The 22,241-nt window shown below is 39.5% G+C and overlaps 1 protein-coding gene across 1 annotated transcript in view; it reads left to right on the forward strand.

Moving 5' to 3' along the window:
* Slc9a7 (solute carrier family 9 member A7) overlaps positions 1 to 22,241 on the forward strand; it is a 159,578-nt gene that overhangs the window by 120,239 nt on the left and 17,098 nt on the right. Inside the window, exons 13-14 of the mRNA XM_004871554.3 lie at positions 7,328 to 7,387; positions 14,347 to 14,410. Of these exons, the coding sequence (XP_004871611.1) occupies positions 7,328 to 7,387; positions 14,347 to 14,410 (124 nt within the window). The remainder of the gene's footprint in view (positions 1 to 7,327; positions 7,388 to 14,346; positions 14,411 to 22,241) is intronic.

Genomic DNA, 22,241 nt, shown 5'->3' on the forward strand with positions numbered 1-22,241 from the left:
TTTATTATAGGGATGGCAGTGTTGGTTCAGGATTGGAAGATCCACCCCCAAAAGTCATCATTTTAACAGAGGAAAGGAAAAAGCCATATGATCCTATTGTTGTGCCCAGATTGTAAGGTCCCAAAGACCACCAAGAGGCCGTTTCCGATGTAAGCACATGAGGGTCGTTTATTCAAGCTTAAGCAAGGACTCTCAATTGTCACCGACACAGCGGATCGAGATTGAGAGCCCCGAGTTCTAAATTAGCGGGGTTTTTATAGAGGTTACAGCAAGGTTTGGAGATTTTCCACTTAGCAGTTACATGATTGGTTAACATTTAGCGAGCATGAAGTGTACATTTTTGATTGGCTGAACTCATCAGGGGTAAGGGGGGATTATGTATAGGTTTTACAAAAGAAAAGAAGGACAAAGGTTAGTGGGCAACTGTCACATATTGTTGGTCAGCAGACACGGTGACTAATGGTCACGACCACCCAGCACTGACAGCACGTTGACAGACGGTTCCTACAGATAGTGGGCCCAGGATGTTCATTTCCTGGGTAAACAGATGGCTGAGTAATTAACTTAGGAACTTTGGTTTGTTACAGATTGTATCTTTTGTTCCAGAGCAAACACATTTTAACCATTAATTTGAGAGGTTAGGGGAATGGTGGATTTTAGCAAAATGGAGTCGCTTTGGTCTCACACTATCAGTAGTTGGAGAAAAAGTATTGGACTAAATTCTATAGCTGTTCATGGTAAAAGCTATCAGGAGACTAGAAGTAGAACAGAAACTTCTCAACAGATTAAAGACACGTACTCCATACTTCCAGCGAGAACGCCTTATATGAATGGAGAAGATACAATGCTTTCTTCTTAAGGTGGGGAACAAGGGCAGATATGCCTACTCTTCATCTGTCCATTAAACTTTGAGACCTAGTCCCCACCAAAATAGTCTGGCAATAAAATGACACAACTAGGATAGGATTGGCATGGCAGAAGTAAAATCTTTACATGTAAATGAAGTGATCATCTACAGAGAAAATACTAAGAAATCTCTAGGAGCCCCTAGAACCTGTACTTGAATTTAGCAGGATTAGAAAACACAAGGTATATATAAAAATTCAGGTCTGTGTGTACTTGCTATAAATGAAGAATTGGATATTGAAATTTAAAAGTTATGTAGGAGTACAAAGGACCTAGAAAAGTGAAAAACAAAAACAAAAACAGTGTTGGAAGACGTTTAGTACCTAATTTTAAGACTTCCTCTAAAGCTACAGTAATCAAGGCAGTGTTGGTGTAAGGAAAGACATATAGATCATTGGAATAAAGCAGAGAATCTAGAAATAGAACCACGCATATATGGTCCACTGAGTTTTGAAAGATTATTTAACATTAGCATTTTATAGAATATAAACTCAATTCAAGAGCTGAGGAAGAGATAATGTCTTCAGCAAATGGCACTAGAACACCTGGTATCCATATATAAAAAATTAACCTCAATCCTTTTTTTCCATACATGAAAATAACTTGAAGGGATCTATGAACCTAAATAAGAAAGCCTAAAAGTATAAAACTTTAAGAAGAAATTATAAGGGAAAATATTTATGAATTCAGGGTAGGCAAGAACTACCTAGGATACAAAAAACATGATGTATAAAAGAAAAAAATTGATAAATGGGATTCCATCAAAATTTAGAACTTTAAATGACATCATTCAAATGAAAAGTAGTCCTTAAACAGACCATATTTACAATGCATATAACCTATGAGCAGAATATATAAAGAATTCTTAGAGCTCATTAATAGACAACCCAATTAAAATGTAGACATAAGAAGATGATAAATAGCCAGTATAGCACAAGGAAAGGTGTGTAACTCTAGAATCAGAAAAATACTAATCAGTACAATAACAACAGTGTATTATATACTCATTAGGGAGATGAAGTCAAAAGTTTTAAAAGAACAAATGTCAGCTTAGGTGTGAACCAGTTAGAACTTTCTAATACTGCTAATGTGAATTTAAAATGATAAAACCATTTTGGAAAAAAATATAGAAATTTCTTGTATTACTGTTAAGAACCAACAGTTTTGTTCTTAAGTTTTTACTTAAGAGGAATGAAAACACATGTTCACAATAGATTTGTACATACAAGTTGACTATCTCTTATCCGAAATTCTTGGAACCAGAAGTGTTTCAGATTTTGGTTTGAAATCCACTTGATCTGCCAAGAGGATAGCTACTTCTGCTTTTTTTTCAGGTTCCTGTCACATGGAGTATTGTTTTCTACCCTTTAACTTTCAGACTATGAATTTCTGTTTGAATTAAGTGTGTTTCTTGAATGCAGCATATTGTTGGATCTTGCTTCTTGACCCATTCTGCCAGTCTATTTCTTTTGATTGGTGAATTGAGAATGCTAACATTGATGATTATAACTGATATGTATTGAATTATCATTATCATGACTTTTTCTTGTTGTTAGATTCTCCCCCTTTGTGTTTAATTTCTTGTCACACCCAATGGATTCATTCTGCTGGGCTTCTTGGGGTTGTGATCCTCATTGTCTTTTCCTAGCATATTGTCTAAAAATTTTTGAGTGCTGTTTTGGTATTCATGAAGTTCCTATGGTGCTCTTTGTCATGAAAGTATCTCATTTCTCCATCAATTTTGCAAGATACTTTTGCAGGGTACATCAATCTGGGTTGGAGGTTGTTTTCCTTTAGGTCTTGAAATACCTCACTCCAAGCTCTTCTTGCCCTGATGGTTTGTGTTGAGAAGTCTGCTGTGATTCTGATGGGCTTTCCTTTGTATGTGATTTGTTTCTTTTCTCTAACTGCTTGTAGAACTTTGTTCTGTTGAGTTTCTGGAATCTTAACAATTATATGCCTATGTGTAGTTTTTTTTGATCAAGGCTATTTGGTGTCCTATATGCCTTTCTTACCTGTATGTGAAGTTGTTTTCCCCTGCTTGGGAAGTTTTCTGCCATTACTTCTCTGAACAGTTTTTTTATGTCATCTGCACTCTCTCCTGTTTCTTCATTGACTCCAATCATTCTTATGTTATTCTGCTTTGAATCATCTCGCAGCTGCTGGATTGATTTCTCGTGGCCCCTTAGTATTTTAAAGATATTTTTCTTTTTCTGGTCACTAATTGCAATCTTATCTTCTATATCTGAAATTTAGTCTTCACATTTGCTCTTTCTGTCGTGTAAGCTTTCAGTGGAGGTTTAAATCTCTTGGAAATCTGTTTGCATCAGTTTTATGGATTCCATTTGTTTCCTATCTTGGGATTCCATCTTGTTCCTCAGCTCCTCTATTTTTTTAAATCTGTATCCTTTTTAGATTTATTAATCATGTCTTGCACTATGGTCACAATCTCTGCTTTATCTGAGAAATTATTTCTGATTTTATTTTTTCCAGATCCTCTTTTGTTGCAAGTTCAGGATGTCCAGGTGGTTGAGTATGAGTGTTCCATCTCGTTTCCCTTTGGGGTTGCTTTAGGTGATCTGGAAGTCTGGTTTTGAGACTTTTTTTACATGTCTTCTCATTTTGACAGGGCGGGGGGGGGGCCATGTTGCTGGCACCTCTGCAGCTCACCTCCTCTGCACTGAGGGGGTGGTATGGAGGCCCAGAAGCCTCCTCTTTGGCGCTGGCATCGGCTTACCTCCTCTGCACTGGGGGAGGGGGTGGTATGGTGGCCTGGAAGCCTCCTTCTGGGTTCTGGGAGTGGCTCACCTCCTCTGCACTGAGGGGGGTGGTTCGGTGGCCCACAAGTGTCTTCCTGGGTGCTGGGAGCAGCTCACCTCCTCTCCCTAATTTCTATTTTTAAATTGATGGTTTGTGATTAGTATTTTAAAATTTAATGGCAAAGCCTCAATTTTTTTCTGTTAATACACAAACTACATAATTTTTTTTTAGTTTCTTGAATAAGTGTTTTTCTTCACAAAGAACATAATTTGGGCAACTTAAACGTGTGATCTTGGGATTAGTCTGGCAGATGAGTCTTGTATATGTACTCAGCACACTGTGGTAGCCTGGTGGCTATCCTCTTGTCGACCCCCAGCTTTAAGGGGCATACATGATATGGTAGTGATGATGGGGCAGAGGAGGGGTAGTGGATAGATGCACATCCACCCAGCCAGATGCATAGGTAACCTTCGTACCCAGATAGCAGTAATATAACCATTCAAGGACACGTGAGAAAAGTCTGCTTGGCGTAATCCTGTTTAAGTGTAGAATTTATGATAAAGTTTTTTGCAAGATAATATAAGAAATAAAGGCAGGGAGAAACCAGCTCTTTGTGTAATAGTATTTGTCACTGGATATTTTTAAAGAGTTTCAAGATGCCACCTTGTACTCAGTGTGTCCTGTAAGAGGAAGAGCTGAAGTTCTGGGGTACAGCAGCCTGAATTGGAATCTTGCCCCTACTGTTTCTACCTTTGTGACCTTGGGCAATTTATTTCATCTCTAACCCTTGGTTTCTGCACTGATTAATAGATACAATCATAGTGTGATGATAAAATATGATTATAAGTGTGATGACGAATTCTTTTATTAGGAGCTGGAAGGTAGAGCACTTGCCTAGCATTTGCTAGGCTCTGGCTTCTGTCCTCAGCGCCAACAAAAAACTTCTCTGCTTTTTGTTTTTTTGTTTTTTGGTACCAGGGATCGAACTTAGGACCTTGCACTTGTAAGGGACCTTGTGGTTTCGAGGCAGACAGCAGAACCACTGAGCTAAATCCCAGCCCAAAAAAATTCTCTTAAATGTGCCCTCTGGCACTTGGTATGCTGTTGGTATATTTTGCCTATTATCTGTGATCACTGTTTCTTTTTTATTTTCCATTAAGTTTATTGGTACATTTTAGGTATACAGTACAGTTACATTCATTATTGGGATCTTGTAGTTTTACATGATATATCTTGGTTCTTATTTTTTCCCCATTCCCCTGCCCTCCCTTCACCCCCTCCACCCTTCCCTATTTACAGAGATTTTGTTTCCATGTTTTTCCCCTTCTCATATTTTTTCTTTTCCCTTCTTTCCTTCCCCCTACCCCTCCTACTTCCCCTTCTCCTTTAGATATTTTCTTCCTATTTCAGAATATCAATTATACATTTTGATCCTTATTTACACTTTTAGAGAAACTATTCAGTATTTACACGTGTGTCCTGTTTATTTCACTTAAGAGTATCACCTCAATGTGCATCCACTTAGCTATAAATGTCTCTAGTTTCTTGTCCTTTATGGCTGAGTAGTATTTCATTTTATAAAAAAAAACCCACATCTTCTTTATCCAGTTTCCAGTTGATGGGTAATTGGGCTGTTTCCAAGTTTTAGCTATTACAAACTGTGCCGCTATAAACATGGGTGCACATGTTATCTCTGTGGTTATGATTCTTTTAATTCTTTGGGGAAGATACCCAGCAGGGGAATAGCTGGGTCAAATGGGAATTCTAATCCTAGTTGTTTGAGGTATATGATTGTTGCAGAAATCTCGGAAAGAAATACACAGAGATACAGAATTTGGATAAAATAATAAAATTTCTTCTGGAGAGCAGCTGGAACGCCAGAAACCAGTCTGGTCAGTATCCCCTCCCCCTTTGTTCAGTGTTTCCCTTTTTATATCCTTTTTAGCCATTATCTCATCCCTAGTGGTCTTTGATGTGTAAATACAATTCCAGTTCCTATTTACAAGTCACAGACACAAGATGGGCACATATACATTGTAAATTCACCCTGGCATTGTAACTTTGTTAAGTTAATGAAGTTACTGGTTAAAGAGTCAGATAACTATCACTTTAAACAAGGAGTTATGGGAAAAGCAAATCTTAAAAGAACACATTACTTATTTTTCTTCTACAACTACCTTAATATTCAGTCTATTAAAGTTATCTAAAACTTTTCCGTATCATGATCACTATTTCAACTACTTAAGCAATAATGAATCTTAACCTTAAAGGAATCTGGTGTGTTTTTCTGGTATTTATTATAGTTTTTCAATGTTATCATAATATAGAGTCTGATTTAAGTCACATTCTGAACTTGTAACTAATTAAAAATACCACCTTAAGAAGAACTAGTTTTTTTATAGTACTTGTATATTTCAGGGGACATAAGTAGCATAAAAATTTGAGCATTGCTGAGTACAGTGTTTCTCAACCTTTTTTTTCCTCATTATTGCTCCCTGTAAGGTACCTTAAATTTTTTTCCATAATTACTTCCTCCAGTGAGATTTTAACACCACTGATCTGCTGTGTATCTATTTCCGTACTGTGGTGCTTTGGATGACTACAGCCATTATGCTGTATACATTTTTGAGGACTTTTTATTTGTTTTTGTCCCACAAGAGTCAATTTTCACATCCATAGGAACATCATCACCTCTGTTGAGAATATGTGATTTAATGCAGTGATTTGCAATCAAGGGCAATTTTGCCACCAGAGGACATTTGTGAACATTTGGAGACATTTTTTGGTGGCCACAACTTGTGGTGGGCGAGTGGGGCTGCTGTTGGTATTGGTATCTTGTGGGTAAAAGTCAGGGATGCTGCTAAGCAGAATGTTGGCCTCCCATAGCAGAGAATTATCTGGCCCCAAATGTCAGTAATACTGAGTTTGCAAAACCCTTCGCTAACATGATAGGGAATGTTAAATGTACTCTGAGTCACCAAGAAATCATTAAGGTGAAAGTGGGCTGTGCCAAGTCAAAGGCCATAAGGAAAGCGAAGAGCAGAAGTTGGATTCCTGACCTTCAAGTTGAGTCCATAGGCAGTATGGCTTGCTTGTCTAGAAAAAGATCCATCTTTGTCTTCTTAAATATTGTTGCTATTTTTCAATAATATACTGATTTTTGTTCTTCCTGTTGGCTATGTGTAAAAATATGTATAAGCACTTTACAGATATAACAATTAAATTTCTCTTTTCTATTTTTATAGAGATGTATCCTGCTTTATAAAACAGATTAATTCTTGAAAATTATATAAATTCATTTTCTATAATGTGCATTTATTCTTCTGGCTTTATTACATTATATTTTGAGAAGCTCAGCTTCATTCCTAATTAATTTTCATTTGACCTGGCTCTGAACATTGTTACTTTAAATTTAGCCGCCTCTCCTGATTTTAGAGATTGGGGACAATTTAGGAAGAGTATTTAGCTCAGTTGTAGAATGCATGCTCAGCATGTGCAAGGCCCTGGGTTCCATCCCTAGCACCAGAAAAAGAGTGGTGTGGGTTGACATCAAAAGTGAGTTGGCCTATTCTCTCATATACATGGTCCAGGCTGTGTGCCCAGAGCTCCTGTCACCCCTCTTTTCCCTGTCAGGCTCACATTCCCTTCTTCTGCTGCCCAGAGTTGGCGTAGAGGAACCCTCCGAAGAGGACCAGAATGAACACCGCTGGCAGTATTTCAGGTGACACAAGGGCATCCTCACAAAACAATTAACTGGGCCTGGCTTTTCTCCTCTTTCTAACCTGAGATATTTCTCTTAATTGTTGTTTCTTCCTTCCTGTGTGCACACCACACTCCCCTTTTAGCCAAGGGGCAAGAGTTTAAGTCAATTCCGATCATTCATTCCACTGTTTCTCTGGATTGACTGATGTGTCAATTTTCCTGGGATTCTGTTCTCTTTCCCCATATTTTTGGCAGTGTGTTGCTAAGTTGGCAAGTATCGCCTTCAGGTACAACTGAGCTTAGTGTTAAGAGCAACTTATTTTCAAAGATGCCGATACTTTTCTCACAAAATCTTGCCTATGACCTAGTAAATAAGGCTTGTAACTCATCCAGAGAACTAGAATTTCAAATTTCAGCAATGACTGGGGCATGACTTATACCATCTTAATTAAATACCAGTGCTGTGGTTTCTTAAAGTATGTTATTTGCACTTTCTCACCGTGATTCAGAAAATGTGAAGAACTTTTTAACAAAAGAATAGATTTTTCTAATGTAATTTGTTTTTCAGTATGCACCCAAGGTCATGTTGTAATTATGCTTAAGAGTGATGTAGGAACAAACTGGGTAAAAACTTGAATGCTTTGTCTTTCCTTTAAATAGCTCTAATTGGCATGCTTTCTTTCTATTTTCTTGGTACTGGTAGATAAAAATAGGCTTGAACTCTCTTCTTGGCATTGTGAAAAATCTCTCTCCCTGAGGGCAGTGGTGAAAGTGATGCCTGTACACTGAATGTACGTTGAAATGACACACTTGAAATTGACTTAAGTATCTAAGCTCACTGGATTCACCCTTTTTTGTACTGTACACACATACACAGAGTTCATTTTTGGAAACCTGACTTTAGGTACCAGTTAAACTACGGAGGAAACCCTTACCTTTGAAGCATCTTACCTTCAAAAAAGAAGATCCTCCAGGCAAGTGTAAGTTATTACACTTAGGATATGGGACATGAGAGAATTCAGGGTATGATCTGGTGTTCAAGGTTTTACATGGAGGTATTGTCTGATTTTTCATATTATTCAAAGCCTTAACTATTCAAATTTTAAATATTAACAATGGCAGGGTGGGGGTGTAGCTCAGTGGTAGAGTGTGTGCTTAGCATACATGAAGCCCTGAGTTCAATCTTCAGCACCACCTCCCTCCAAAAATTATTGATTAAAGTAAAATACTTCTAAAATTTTTGAGATTTCTTGGCATTTTATCTGTTAATCAGAATGGATAAGTTATTAAAGGGAAAACTATCAGTTTGGGTATTTAATTATTCTAGAATGAGCATATCAGTTTGATCACTTTATTTTCTCATTTGGTGTGGGCTTTCCACATTTGTCTCATGCTTATGAAAATACAAATAACTCACTTCATTCTGGAAGAAAAAACTGTTGTATGTGCTCCAATGAGCCAAGGTGTATAAAGGGAATGCTAAAATATGATGTATTAAAGTAGCACACAAAGTTACAGATATACACAGTGACCTGGATCAAAAAGCATTGTAGCAGGTCAGGAGAGAGATATAAATTGTGGAGAGTTGCCTGAAACCAGGAATTTCAGAAAGTTAAGTGATCATATCATGTCTTCTGAGGCTTTAAATCTGCAATTAAAATTGAATATCTGATCTTGTTGCCTAGCACCATACCATGTACCCTAGACCATTGCTTTATTTCCTGTTCTCAGAGACTGCTTTGGTTCTGGGCTGTGCTCCAAGGGTGGGGTCTTTAGTAGAGCCCCAGAATCCTGTGTCATTCTTAGGGATTGGTCCAAGGGCCTTCAAGCCTGCCAGTAAAGTAATTATTAAATAACCTGAAAGTAAACAGTCTTGAATGGGAAAAGACACTGCAAAAGAACATCATTTGTGTCTGGTGGCCCCTGATCTGTTTTCTTTCGGGCATTTAAAAGGCAGTAGCAAGCTGGGAAGCAGTTCTGTCTGTCTTTTCTTGGAATATTCCTTTTAAGCACTTATCCTGGTAGCAGGGGCCTCCAAAAGATCCCAGGGGGTCTTCCCACATTCCTCTATCTGTGGGTGGGCCTAGGAGGTCCTTTCCAGCTCTGTGCTGTCAGGAGTTTGCGTTATATCTCAGATAGGTAGCTGATAGCAAGTGGCTACTGTGAAGATTGGAATTTCCATGGCAGAATGATAATAAAAGCAAGAAAATGGGGTACTGGGTAAGACTGTCTTTAGCACTACAGGTTTCCAGGGCATGATCTGAAAATGGCTGCATTGTTTGGAATTTGCTTAACCATGTCTCAGTTAACTAGCATTTTTCTCCTTGTCCTTCACTTTTAGAAGAAAGAATCTCCACAAACATTCCGGAATGTATTTATCTGGAAAAGAAAACCACATAATTACTAGAACCTATATTCACTTAATACCTGTACTTACCTATAGCACCTTACATTTATGAATCTTTACAATTTGTGCTAAAGACCTGGAATGAATGATTCATGATGTCCATGAATCATCAATATTGTAGATAAAGAGATATAAAAGTAGACAGTCGTGTTCCTGAAACATGTTTACCAAGGATGTAATTAAGTATCCTTTTTAAATTGTGAAAATTGTTAAATATGCAAAAAGGGCAAGAATAGAACAATGAGATACATAGGTACTAACCTGGACTCATCACTTGTTAATATTTTGTCATTTAGGGGATAATTTTTGCCATATCTGATTCTCACTCTCAACTGTTTCAAAATACTTGCATATTTGCAGACTTTCCACTCATAAATATTATTGCATGTATCTTCTAGGAATCTAGTCTCCTACATGATCATACACTTGAGAAAACCTGATTTTACAGACACACGCACATACACATACATATGCATGTCCAGGATCCAATCAAAAGTTTGATTGTCATATCTGTTTAATGTCATTTAATCCAGAACAATCACCTCCCTTGGGTCACTTATGGCATTTTTTTAGGTATTCAGGATATTTATTCACAGAATGTCCCATAGTCTGGATTTTTCTGATGTTTCATCATGGCTAAAGATGGATAATCATTTCTGTCAAAAATCCTGTAGAAGTGGTGTTACACATTTCTTGTTGTATCCTGTGAGATGAAGGGCATGTTGTCAGACTTCCCCTTTATTAATGGTGTCATACTTGTTCACTTAGGGTAATAACCTTGAGTCTCTCTACAGTCAAGGTACTATTTTCTTTTTGTAATTATAAGGTATTCTGTAGAGTGACCTTTTGACATTACTCAATGGCCAAATTCCCAACAACCTTTTACCCAGGGGTAAAATCGTTCACTAATGATCCTTGCCTGAAACAGTGACTACCTTGGGGGCAGAAAATGGCAGTTTTCTGATTTTATCATTTCACTTTTATAAGATGATGTTCTCTTGAAAGAAGAACTATAGAGGATTTAAAAATTTGTTTTGTATACTGATGAAGTAAGGAATCTCTCCATTGACTAAATAATCAGTACAAGCATAGTTTTAATTTAATATTTATGAGATTTGGAGTTGCATCTCTGCAGGATCCCAGGAGGAAATTGGGTGTTATCATTGAGAAAGCAGAGAGAAGATGGTTGTTGCTTTCTTAGTAGGGCAAAAAATGATAGTATAGAGACATGGGTAGAATTGGTACTTTCTAGAATCTGCCTTGTCCAGTTCAGGAACCACTAGCTACATGTGGCTATTTAAATTTCAGTTAATTAAAACTAAATTTTAAAATGCAGTTCTCAGTCATACTAGCTGTGTTGCAAGTGCTCAGAGGCCACACGTGGTTAGTAGTCACCATATTGGACAGTGTAGATGTAGAACCCTGCTATTGTTGCCAGAAGTTCTACTAGGCAGCGCAGATCTAGAACTACTCTGTTTTTTCCCCAGAACAAAATGGCAAACCTCATAGGTTTGGGATAAGATTAGGGTGGCCCTCATTTCATGATTTTTCCAAGTTATTGCAATGTTTTGGGCATTGTTTAGAATTCTGCCCTGGTCAGGATGAACAGATGGGTTCCACCGAGGTCTTTAGGACTTGAGTGAAAATGGCCCAAGCCTTGTCTTTATAAGCATAAAGCATATATATTCTTGTTGAACAGAATTTATTTTAATTCCTATTAAACAGATTTTCTTTTCCTAATAGAGATGAAAAGAATAGAGAAGGCCAAATTTCATTAAAGGCAAAAGGCAGTAGTATTTGACTTTATTTTCTTCATTGTAGTACAGGACACATGTAAGTCTTTTTCTCATCCATAGGCCTCCTATTTCATCTGGGCTGATAAGGTCAATTTGTTTTATCTTTAATGACATTGAAGCCATGTACAAAAGTTATAAATCTTTTAAAATTCACACTACTGAATGGAGAGATTATTAGTGACAGGTCTGAACTGCCATATTTTTGGCCATCCTGCACATTATGTCCCACTCCCCCCAGCAGCCTCTCTGTGGTTAGGCTGAGGGCAGCCATACCACCTGACTTACAGCTAGGCTAAGAGACTCTGTTCACTAGCACTCTGCCCCTCTGAGTCTGCAGCTGGGAGCACATCTTAAGTAAATCAGTCTGACACAAAGTGGCTTTGTACTGCTATATAATCCACCAAATGAAGCTTCATAGTGGATTCTTATCTGTTAACCTTACACATTCAAACACAACCACCAGATGATTTTTTTCTATGGAGTGTAGATTAAGAGACTCTAAAAATGGGTGGGGGTTAAAGATCAGCAGCTATGAATGCAATGCAACCTCTCCTATAGCCCCATTCTTTTCTTACACACTTTACATGCACTGGGGTTCTGGCCTGACTTTTGTGGGCAACCCTTGGGTTCCTCAATTAGATGATTTTCATATCAAAGATAACTGTGAAATTTATTGCTCAAACATCCCTAGATAATGTCCAGTGGCCAGGAGAAATTTCTAGCCCACAGAAATCACTGCCGGGAAGTAGCCTCTAGCCTGTGTAAAGTCCATTTAATTCAACCCAAGGGTCCCATCCAACCCCAGGCCCCTGGGGAGGAAATCTGGTGCTAGGCTCCCTGCAGGCTTTAACCAAGTGCTCAGAACAGTGCCTGGCAGAGTAGAGTCTGTAAATTCACCCTGTAGTTTTAAACTTTGCCTTCAGCATAATATGAGGCATTTCATTTTCTGTCCCCTTTCACAGGGAACACATTTAAGTGAGTGCTCTGCAAGCCTGGAATAAGACAGGCTAGCAGCTGGCATTGAGAGGTTGGGTACATCTGTGCTGTCTCCTGCCCACCCCCATTTCCATGTAGTTTATTTTCGTAAGAAAAATTCTGGTTATCACAGGTAGGAGAGAGGAGGAAGAGAAGAAAAGCAAGCATTTGGGGGCTTTGTGCCTTCATCGTCTGTCCATTGGAGTCAGTGCCCTGATAGCAGACAGCAAAGACACCCCTGCAAAGCCAACTTGGCACCTCTCTTCAAGTACAGATCCCACCTAATCTGCTGAAAGTCAAGTTCTTGGTTTACCTTTTATGACTTCATCCATTCTTTATAACACTTGACCCCGGAGCAAGTAAAGGAAGATAGAGGATTTTCCTGGTATCTTTGTTTTCTCCCCCATTGCTCCATGTTATCTACATCATCCATGTCATAGTTCTCTACCTCAGAATTAGGAAAGTGCTGGGATAGAAAATTAACATATGGGGCCAGGGATTTAGCTCAGTGGCACCGTGTCTGCCTCGAAAACGCAAGGTCCTGAGTTCGATCCCTGGTTACTAAAAACAGAAAGCAGCAAAAAAAAAAAAAAAAAAAGAAAAGAAAAAGAAAATTAACAGATGCATAGAGCAACAGTTGGTACATGACCAAGACAGCAGCCTCATTGCTTTCATGGAATTTATTATAAGTTGATTTTGTCACTTTGTCTTTTCTTTCCATCTTCAGTTGTTGCTCTCAAATGTGTGAATTTTTGGTTCATCTTTGATGTGGGAAAGTGTGAGGGTATCAGGATTAAAGCAAGTCAAGATTCCAGTTAATGATACTGCTGAAGAAAACATTACCCTGCCACTTGTTAAAAGGGCAAGGTAAACTTTATTTTCAGGATCATTAGTGCTGGTACAGGGACTACTATGATGGGATTTTGCAGTGCAAGAAAAAGATAGGGTTGAATGGATGGAGAGTTATAGAGGAAACATCAAGGTAAGGAAAATTCTGTCTAAACTGACCTACTAGGATTCTTGCTGAAAGGCAGGGCAGGGTGATCAGACATCACCTGGGGGACAGTGGGGGATGATGTCCTTCATTAGATATTGAGGGAGATGAGGTAAAGGTGAGGTTCTCACTAAACTGATTTAGCAGGATTCTTTGCTAAAATTGAGTAATACAGAGTAAGATCCAGAAGCCTAAAAGTCAGGGCCTAATTGGGAAGAGAATTCAGAGGAGCATGGCTCAGGTTGGGACAAGGAGAGGCTGCCACTATGCATATGGAAATAGTCAGGGGAAGTGTACTGACATCTGCTGCTTTGAGTGCATGCAAAAAAGTAAGATCGAAAATGGAGAAGTATATAGGTCATAAAGAAACTGCAGTAAAATTTTAGTGGATCATGTGGTGGTGGGCAAACAGGTGTTCGCTATAAAGTCCTTTAACACTTTCCTAAATAATTGAATTTCATAACAGAATATTAGGAACATCGGCACAGGTTGGGGTGGCCACATTTTGATAAGGAAGACCACCTGGCACAGGAAAGCAGCTACACAGTTGGCAGCATGGGCTATGTTCGGAGGGTGTGCTGTTTCCAGAGGCCTTGCTTAGGACATAAACACACAGGATTTTTTATCCCCATTCTCTGGGATCTGATATAGTATGTGACCCAACTTGTGCATGGCAGCCTTTCTCTCTGTAGCTAACCACTCCTTCTGCTTTGGGAAGATGGTTCTGACTTCAGCCCACATGACTACCATGGGCCAAACTAATACTTGCTGTTCTTTTCCTTGTCCTCCTCCCTGGTGACTTTTAGAGTTGGTGTTGACCCAGATCAAGACCCACCGCCTAACAACGACAGCTTTCAAGTCTTACAAGGGGTAAGTGACAAGACATGTTTCATCCCAGGAAAGATATGATTAAAAGTAGCTCAAATTTAGTGTGCATTTCCTATATGCCAGGTACTTTACCGGGACTCCCTGGTTGTCATCTTGACAATACCCTTTTGAGATGAGTACTGTTATCTCCATTTTACAGATTAAAGTTTAAGGGTGAGGATTTAAGTGAGTCATCTAAGGTCAGAGAATTAGAAAACGATTTATTTTCTAAGTGAAACAGGCCAGGAGCAGCTGGATAGTCAGGAGAGATTTCATCTTAATCAATCACAACATCCCCAGTCCTTCTGCTCTTCCCCGTATTCCAACCTCTGCACTCAGTCACCTGTAGAAGGACATAAGTGAAATGGTTTGGTTGGTTTCATCCCAAGAACTTAACTGTACATCTCATAAGATCTAGACACTGGAAACACCAGGCTTGAATTAGACTGAGTAGTACACTTGCTGTCACTTTTCCATGGGAAATACTTGAGAAACAGTAGGTTTTAAGTGCTAAGGGTTCTGGCATTTAGTCCTTTTGGTGACATGTAAAATAGTCCCCATCCTCAAGTGAGATGAGTCAACCTGAACAAGACTGTTCAAGCAGCTCAGTGTGCCTGTTGGCTCCTGGAGGATCCTTTAAGGGCAAGAGCACTGCACATCTGGCACTAAGTAGACTGGCAGCAGCTTCTGCTACACTCCTGATGGCACCTCGTTTGCTAGCCTAGAGTGGTGTCATGGCTTCCTCTGACCTCCTCCTTCCAAACCTCATATAGTAATGAACAGCAGCCCTCAGAATCAGTTCTGCTAACCTTTTGAAAGCTGTTAGGATTGGTGTCAGGATGGGAAAAATAGGTAAACTTCAGGCCTGGTTCCCCAGGACACTCTTTCAGAAACACCAATGTTCAGGAAGTCCTTTTTTCTCCTTATCTTCTTGACCTGGCCTCATTTCAGTGAGCCACTCAAGGCAAGGATGGGAGTGCTTAGTGATCATGAGAAACAGGAAAACAAATAAATGGGCGTCTCAATTTTGGGTGAAACCCTGGGTTCTTGCAGTTTCCCCTGAAATAGGTCCAGGCCACATGCTCAGTTTTGTCATGAAACTGAAAAAAGAGGTAGGGAAATTCCAGATGTTTGTCTTCAGTAGAAAAGGTAGTTCTGACTTCATTTTCTAAATGATCTTCCTAAAAACAACAAAGACAGTGATATTTGACAGGAGAGCATTTCTTAGCATAAGGGCAGTTTCCCCCTACTGATTCTGGAAGGTTGTAAACAGTGTCATGGCTACAGAGCTACAGCCTTAGCTCATGTAGGAGAAAGAAAGGAATGGTTGGCTGGAACTTTTGACTCTGTGTAAGGGAAGCACAAGAATATTGTGGGCAGACTTCAGCTTTGTGTCCCTGGCAAGTTTGACTCAGAACAAAACAAGACTGAAAATGCAGTTGCTTTGTTTCTCTGGAGGTTTTAGTGACTTTACAACCAAAACAAAAACAAGCTCAGCTGGAAACAAGCTGCCCAGCCTGGGGGGTTGGCCTCTCACCCCATTCAAGGGGGAACTTCTCATGCCAGACCAGACACAGCTGAGATTTCTGTTGGCCGGACATGCAGACACATCATTCATTTCCTTCCTCAGGTTTCCAGAAGAGCATTCATTGATGAGGTCCCTTTGGAGAGGCTAAAAGTGTGACTCTGAAGTGATCCTGGTTTTATTGTATCAGCAGGAGCAGTGTACAAGCTAGATATTATGTGGAAAAAAGGAAACCACAGTTTATGTGTGTGCATATGCATGCATGTATGCATAAATATGTGCATGTGTGTAGTGAGAACTGTAGAAAATCAGCTATTTATAGTTGCATTGACCTAGGACTTGGTGAACAAGTTGAATTAATTTGTTTCTGGCTTCTCTGACTGAAATCAGATACCTGGTCACCTAAATCTTTTAACTTCAGTTGCCAAAGTGACTTTCCTCAAATTACTACTCTCTGAGACCCCTCCCCAAGCTTTTGCTTTTTGTCTTACAGTTGCATCCTTTGGCACCTTAATTTCCCTTTCTACTATTTTTTGTTTTCTAGAACCCCTGAATAAACATTAATTTACTTATCCACTTGACTGATATTTTTGAGCACCTGTTAAATATCAGACCTTTTAGGCTATGGGAATAGTTCTGCAACAAGACAGGTGAATCTGTCCTAAAAAGCTTGGTGACAGTGTGATGAAGGTGGGTAGAGAGTAGCAGAAGTGACATGGTGTAGGGCCTTATCTGCCCTGCACCCAGGGAGCACAGAACTATCCTTGCTACTCTGAGTGTTCCTGTGGCCCAGCATTTCAGGAGAGAACTTGCTAGAAATGGAAACGCTCAGGGCTTACTCAGCCCCACTGAAACATAATCTGCATTTTTCCAGTATCCCCAGGGTGTTTGGTACAGTGTACAATTTGTGAAGCCCTGGGCCAGGTAAGGTAGAACTGGGGAAGAAAACTGTCTTATTAAGCAAGGAAAGAAACTATCTGTGAAGCACTGTCATGGACTTGATTCCCAGGTATAAAATATCTTGGTCTCATTACCCCATGATATACAAAAGGGAGGTTCATAAATTCAAGGCCAGCCTAAGCACCTTAGTGGGATCTGTCCCTAAAATAATAAAAGAGCTGGGATATAGCGTAGTGCAAAGGCCCTGGGTTCAATCACGAGTACCAGAGAAAAATCCCAAGTCAAATTACATCATCTATTTGGTCTTCTGTTCTTTCTTAGTCTTCTGGGACCACTGTAATAAATTACCCCAAAGTCTGTGGCTTGAATTACATGGTTTTATTATCTGGCAGTTGGATAGATCAGAAGTCTGGTGGGCCCAGCTTGTTTCTCTGCTTCAAAGCCAAAATCAAAGTGTGAACAGGGCTGGGCTTTGGAGAGGAAGCCAGAGCAGGCTCAGTCAGGTTGTTGGTGAAATTCTATTCCCTATAGTTGTAGGACTGAGGTCTGATATCTTTTTCATCTGTTTATGGAGCATGGGGTTGGGAGAATCACGCCTGTCTCCTGGAAGCCACCCATATTCCCTGACTTGTGGCCACCGCTATCTTCAAAACCAGTAACAGCGGTGGATTCCTTGTCACATTCTGAGTCTCTTTTGCCTCTTCTTTCACTCCATGTCTCTGACTCTTTTGCCTGCTTCATCTACTTTATAAGGACCTGTGTGATAGTTCTGGCCTGCAGACGTAACCCTGAGTCAGTCCATAAAGCCCCTGTTCCCATATGTATAACATACTCAAAGACTACAGTGATGAGGATGTGGAAATGAATGGGTGGCCATCATTCTTCCTATGACATGCTCTATGCCTGGGAAAATGTGAGATGTTCTCATTAATGTAAACTTTAAAAAATTTAACATTATGAAAGAGTGGAATAAAATATAACTATGAAAATACCAGTATTCTTTGATTCTAGAAAAATTATTTCAAAAATAATGCTATTTGCTGTTCATTGGTAGTTTAATCACCTTTCTTTTTCTTCATGAAAAAAGAATATACAGTAAAATCTTGGTTTGCAAGCATAATTCATTCCAGAAAAATACTTGTAATCCAAAGCACTTGTATAGCAAAGTGAATTTCCTCATAAGAAATAATGAAAACTCAGATGATTTGTTGTACAACCTTAAATACTCATATAAAAATGATTATAATACTGTAATATAATACAGAATAATAAAGAAAATATAAGATATTTTAAAAATAACCTGCACTTACCTTTGAAAACCTTCATGGCTGGTGTGAAGGAGAAGAGAGAGGAGGGTTATTGTGTAGGATGACTTCCACTATCACTAACAGAATGACTGCTATCTATTGGCTCAGTGGAATCTTTCTTTTTATGCAACTTTAACAAAGAATCTGTGCAATGACACTTGCTTTTGCCTCCTTTTGAGGATTTTGCAGAAAAGTGACACTGCATTGTCATTAAACAGATTCATCCCATGTACTACTACAGCCCTATTTGGGTGGTGCTTTTCTATAAAATTTTGTACTGTTTCCCATATTGTACACATCTTTCTAATCTCATTTGAAGTGATGGATTCCTCTGACTTTATCTCCTCATCTGCAGACAAGATCGCCATAACATCTTGCTGTTGGGAGTTAATCACCCACAATACCACAGCGAGCAAGTGAGCAGGGGGAAGGGAGGGAACCATTGGCTCAGTTGTGATCTTGTACCATTCAGCATCACTTGTAAGACATTGCTCATTTATCAATTTAAAATTTTTTAGAAATGTTTGCTTGCTTTACGGACCTGACATTGTGCCTGGCACATAGCAGGCACTTAATGCAGAAAAATACACATTTATTGTTACATGCTCAAAATGTTAGCGAGCAGGGTTGACGATCATTATTTTTGAAGCAGTTACTCTGTTCATAATGTCAGTAAAAAGATTTAGAATAGGGCCGGGGATTTAGCTCAGTGATGCTGCCGCCTGTTTCGCAAGTGCAAGGACCTGAGTTCAATCCCTAGTACCAAAAAAAAAAAAGATTTAGAACCCTTCGTGTAAAAAGCTAAACAAAATAGCTCAATGACATTAATGACTAGGTTGCCCCCTCCTAGAAATATGTGTGTGAAATGACATGAATTATTCGGTCTTTGGAAATGAACTCAATTAACAATATGTGCTCTAAATGTGTACCAGACACAGTGCTAAATATTTTACAAATATTTCATCAGCACCGAAAAAATCATATGGCTAATACTGCCCTAAGTTCTTTCAATATAAAAATCATTTACACCTCTAAAATAAAAAACTGTCTTTTTTGGTATTCAAACACTTCTAACAAAAAACACTTTTTTCTTTTTTTTTACCCATGCCAACTACTTCTCTAATACTTAGTGCACATCAACAAGATGTCCCATATTTTAACTTCATTCTGACCACCAATGGCTTGGAGTTGGCATCAGACCCCACAAGCTCAGTCCCACAAGACTGCCCACATTTCAGATGCCAGCTATCAAGTCCCAGGTTGTGACCTGTACTTCGGACTGACTGGCAATAAATCAGGAGTTCCTCCAACCTCCTCCTCATGTATAATAATTGGCTAAGATGACTCATGAAATTCAGGAAAGCTCTTTGCTTAGCATTACTGTTTTTTTTTTAAATAAATGATACAACTCAGCAGCAACCAAACAGAAAGGATGCATAAGGCAAGGTATGATAACAGCTGCATTGAGCTTCAATGCCTGTGCCTGGCATACTGCTCTTCCAACACCTTGATATGTTTGCCAACTTAGAAGCTCTTTAAACCTTGGTATTGAGTGGGTTTATGGAGAGTTCCATTACACAGCCATGGTTGATGAAATCATTGGCCATCAGTGATTGACTAAATCCCTAGTCGCTGTCCCTCTTTGGAGGCTGGGAATGGAGCTGAAAGTGCCAGCCCTGTAATCACAAGGTTGGGTTCCTCCTGGCACCAGCCCCCAGGCTCCAAGAGTGACCTCATTAGCATAAACTCAGGTATGGTCGAAAGGGACTTATGACTAACAAAATGCCCCTCTTAACCCATTACCTGAGAATTTTGTTTCAGGGATTGGGTTAAGACCAAATATGTATTTCTTGTTATATCACAGTATCACAGCCATCACAGCTCCACAATACCCCTACGAGGTAGGTGATCTTTAATTTTTCTGTTTTATAGGTGAGGCCACTGAAGCACAGAAAGGTTAGGTATCTTGCCCAAAGTCACACAGCAAGGCAAAGACACAGGCAGGACCCTGGTAGTCTGTTGAGAGGGCCTATGATGTTCACACCTACACCTCTTGGAGTTTCCCTTGCTTTTGAAACCTTTCTTAGAGAAGCTAAGCTTGTGAACAGCTTTGAAAGAGGAACCGGAGTCAGCCAGGAAGGTGATGTAGGTATGAGAAAGTGAGGGGAAGAAAGGCAGTTCCTGGCTCTGAGCTAAAGACATGAAGAGTGAACCCATCTGGTAGGAAAGTGGTATTGAGGAAGGACGGGGTGAGAGAGCAAGTCCCCACTTCTTCCATGGCAGCATGGGGATGCCAATCCCAGAGTCTCCAATTGCAGGTGGGAAGGGAGCCACACCTGCCCCCACAGTGGCCTCTGCTCAACCCAGTGCCAATTGGAGCCCACAGGAAGGGCACTCGTGACTTCTCTGTGGTAAAGCAGTTGTTGGTCATCTTCCAGGTCAGCATTAAAAATGAGTTCTGTTCCATAGAACTGCCCCGATTTCTCCAAAGCCACCATATTTGGATTCATCAAAGTCTTCCTGTACCTAATCATGCTCCAAGCACTATCTCTTAGAATAAGAAGTTGTTTAACACGCTTTTTACAAAGCTAACACTTTTGTTTTGCCCCCAGTTTACTCCCCTAGCCTTTTGATGTTGTCTCAGGCTCTTACATTTCGTGATTTGCTACTAAATTTGAGGTCACTTTATCTTACTTATGGATTGTAGACCTTTTTCTTTGTGGCCGAAGAAGCCCTTTTGTTAGTTTGTTGTCAAAAACAAGCTCTTGTCTGGTTGTATTAATTTTAATTATCCCTTTGGGGGCCTTACAGAACTATCCTGTAGCTTCGTGGAGGTGAGAGGAAAAGAATTTAAGTATTCCAGGTGATACTAAATGCATTGTAGTTTTGAAGAGTAGGTCAGTGGTAGAGTGCATGCCTCACATGTGTAAGGCTCTGAGTTCAATTCTCAGTACTGCTGAAAAAGAAGAAGAAGAGGAAGAAGGAGAAGGAGAGGAAGAGGAAGAAAAGATGACAGAGTAGAGAATATTATTTTCATTGTTGACTTATGGGATGAAACTGACTTTGGGAGACTTATTGTGTGTCTGATAGTTTATAGTATCCTTCCTTATGATGTTTGTCATTTTGCTAGCTTTTTTCTTTAGCAGAACTCTACAGGCATGTAAAACAGAGTTTACAGCCAGGCGTGTGATATACACCTCTAATTCTAGCACTTGGAAGGTTGAGGCAGGAAGGTCACCTGGAGTTCCAGGCCAGCCTGGGAAACATAATGAGTTCAGGGCCACCCTGGAATGCATAGTAAGACCCTTTCTCAAAAAAACCTAAAAAAATAAAAAATAAAATACAAAACTGAGAGCTTACAGCCTACCGCTTTATAAAGAACCATTTATTTATTTATTTACTTGAGACAGGGCCTAGGTGTGTAGTCCAGGCTGGCCTTGAACTCATGGTGATCCTCCTGCCTCAGCCTCCCAAGTGCTGGAGTACAGGTGTGCATCACCACACCTGGCTGCCATTTACTTTTTTTTTTTTTGGGGTACTGGGGATTTAACTCGGGTCCTTGCCCTTGTGCAGCAGGTGGCGAAACCACTGAGCTAAATCCCCAGCCCTGCCATTTACTTTTTCCATCAAGATATGACCTTATCAGAAAAGTCATCCACCACCTTTCTACTCAATTATGTGGCATTTTGAAATCCTCCTAGAGTTGTCATTGGTTAGCAATCAGTTATCCAAAGGAACAGTTGTTATTGGTCCATGGAGCTATTTCTGTGTTCTCTTTCTTCCTCATGATTCATACAAATGTAAAATAAAACTGGTCTCTGGGATCTCTTCTTACTTATATTTCCTCATCCATAGAAGGGTACATTTAATTAAGTCATTTTCATGTCCATCCTCAATTACCATGGAAACTCAATTTTTAAAAATAATCTTTGATATAGGAAACTGGGAATTTAAATAATGCTTGCTAATTTCCCTCCTTCTACTTGTCTATATGATTATCTTCCCAAAAGTCTCTGATGAATTCTTTTTTTTTTTTTTTTGTACCGGGGATCGAACTCGGGACCTTGCGCTTGCGAGGCAGGCAGTGAAACCACTGAGCTAA

This window comes from Heterocephalus glaber, unplaced genomic scaffold, assembly GCF_053883595.1.
Source record: "Heterocephalus glaber isolate CG9 unplaced genomic scaffold, H.glaber_assembly_v1.0 deba00001547, whole genome shotgun sequence".
Taxonomy (NCBI): Eukaryota; Metazoa; Chordata; class Mammalia; order Rodentia; family Bathyergidae; genus Heterocephalus; species Heterocephalus glaber.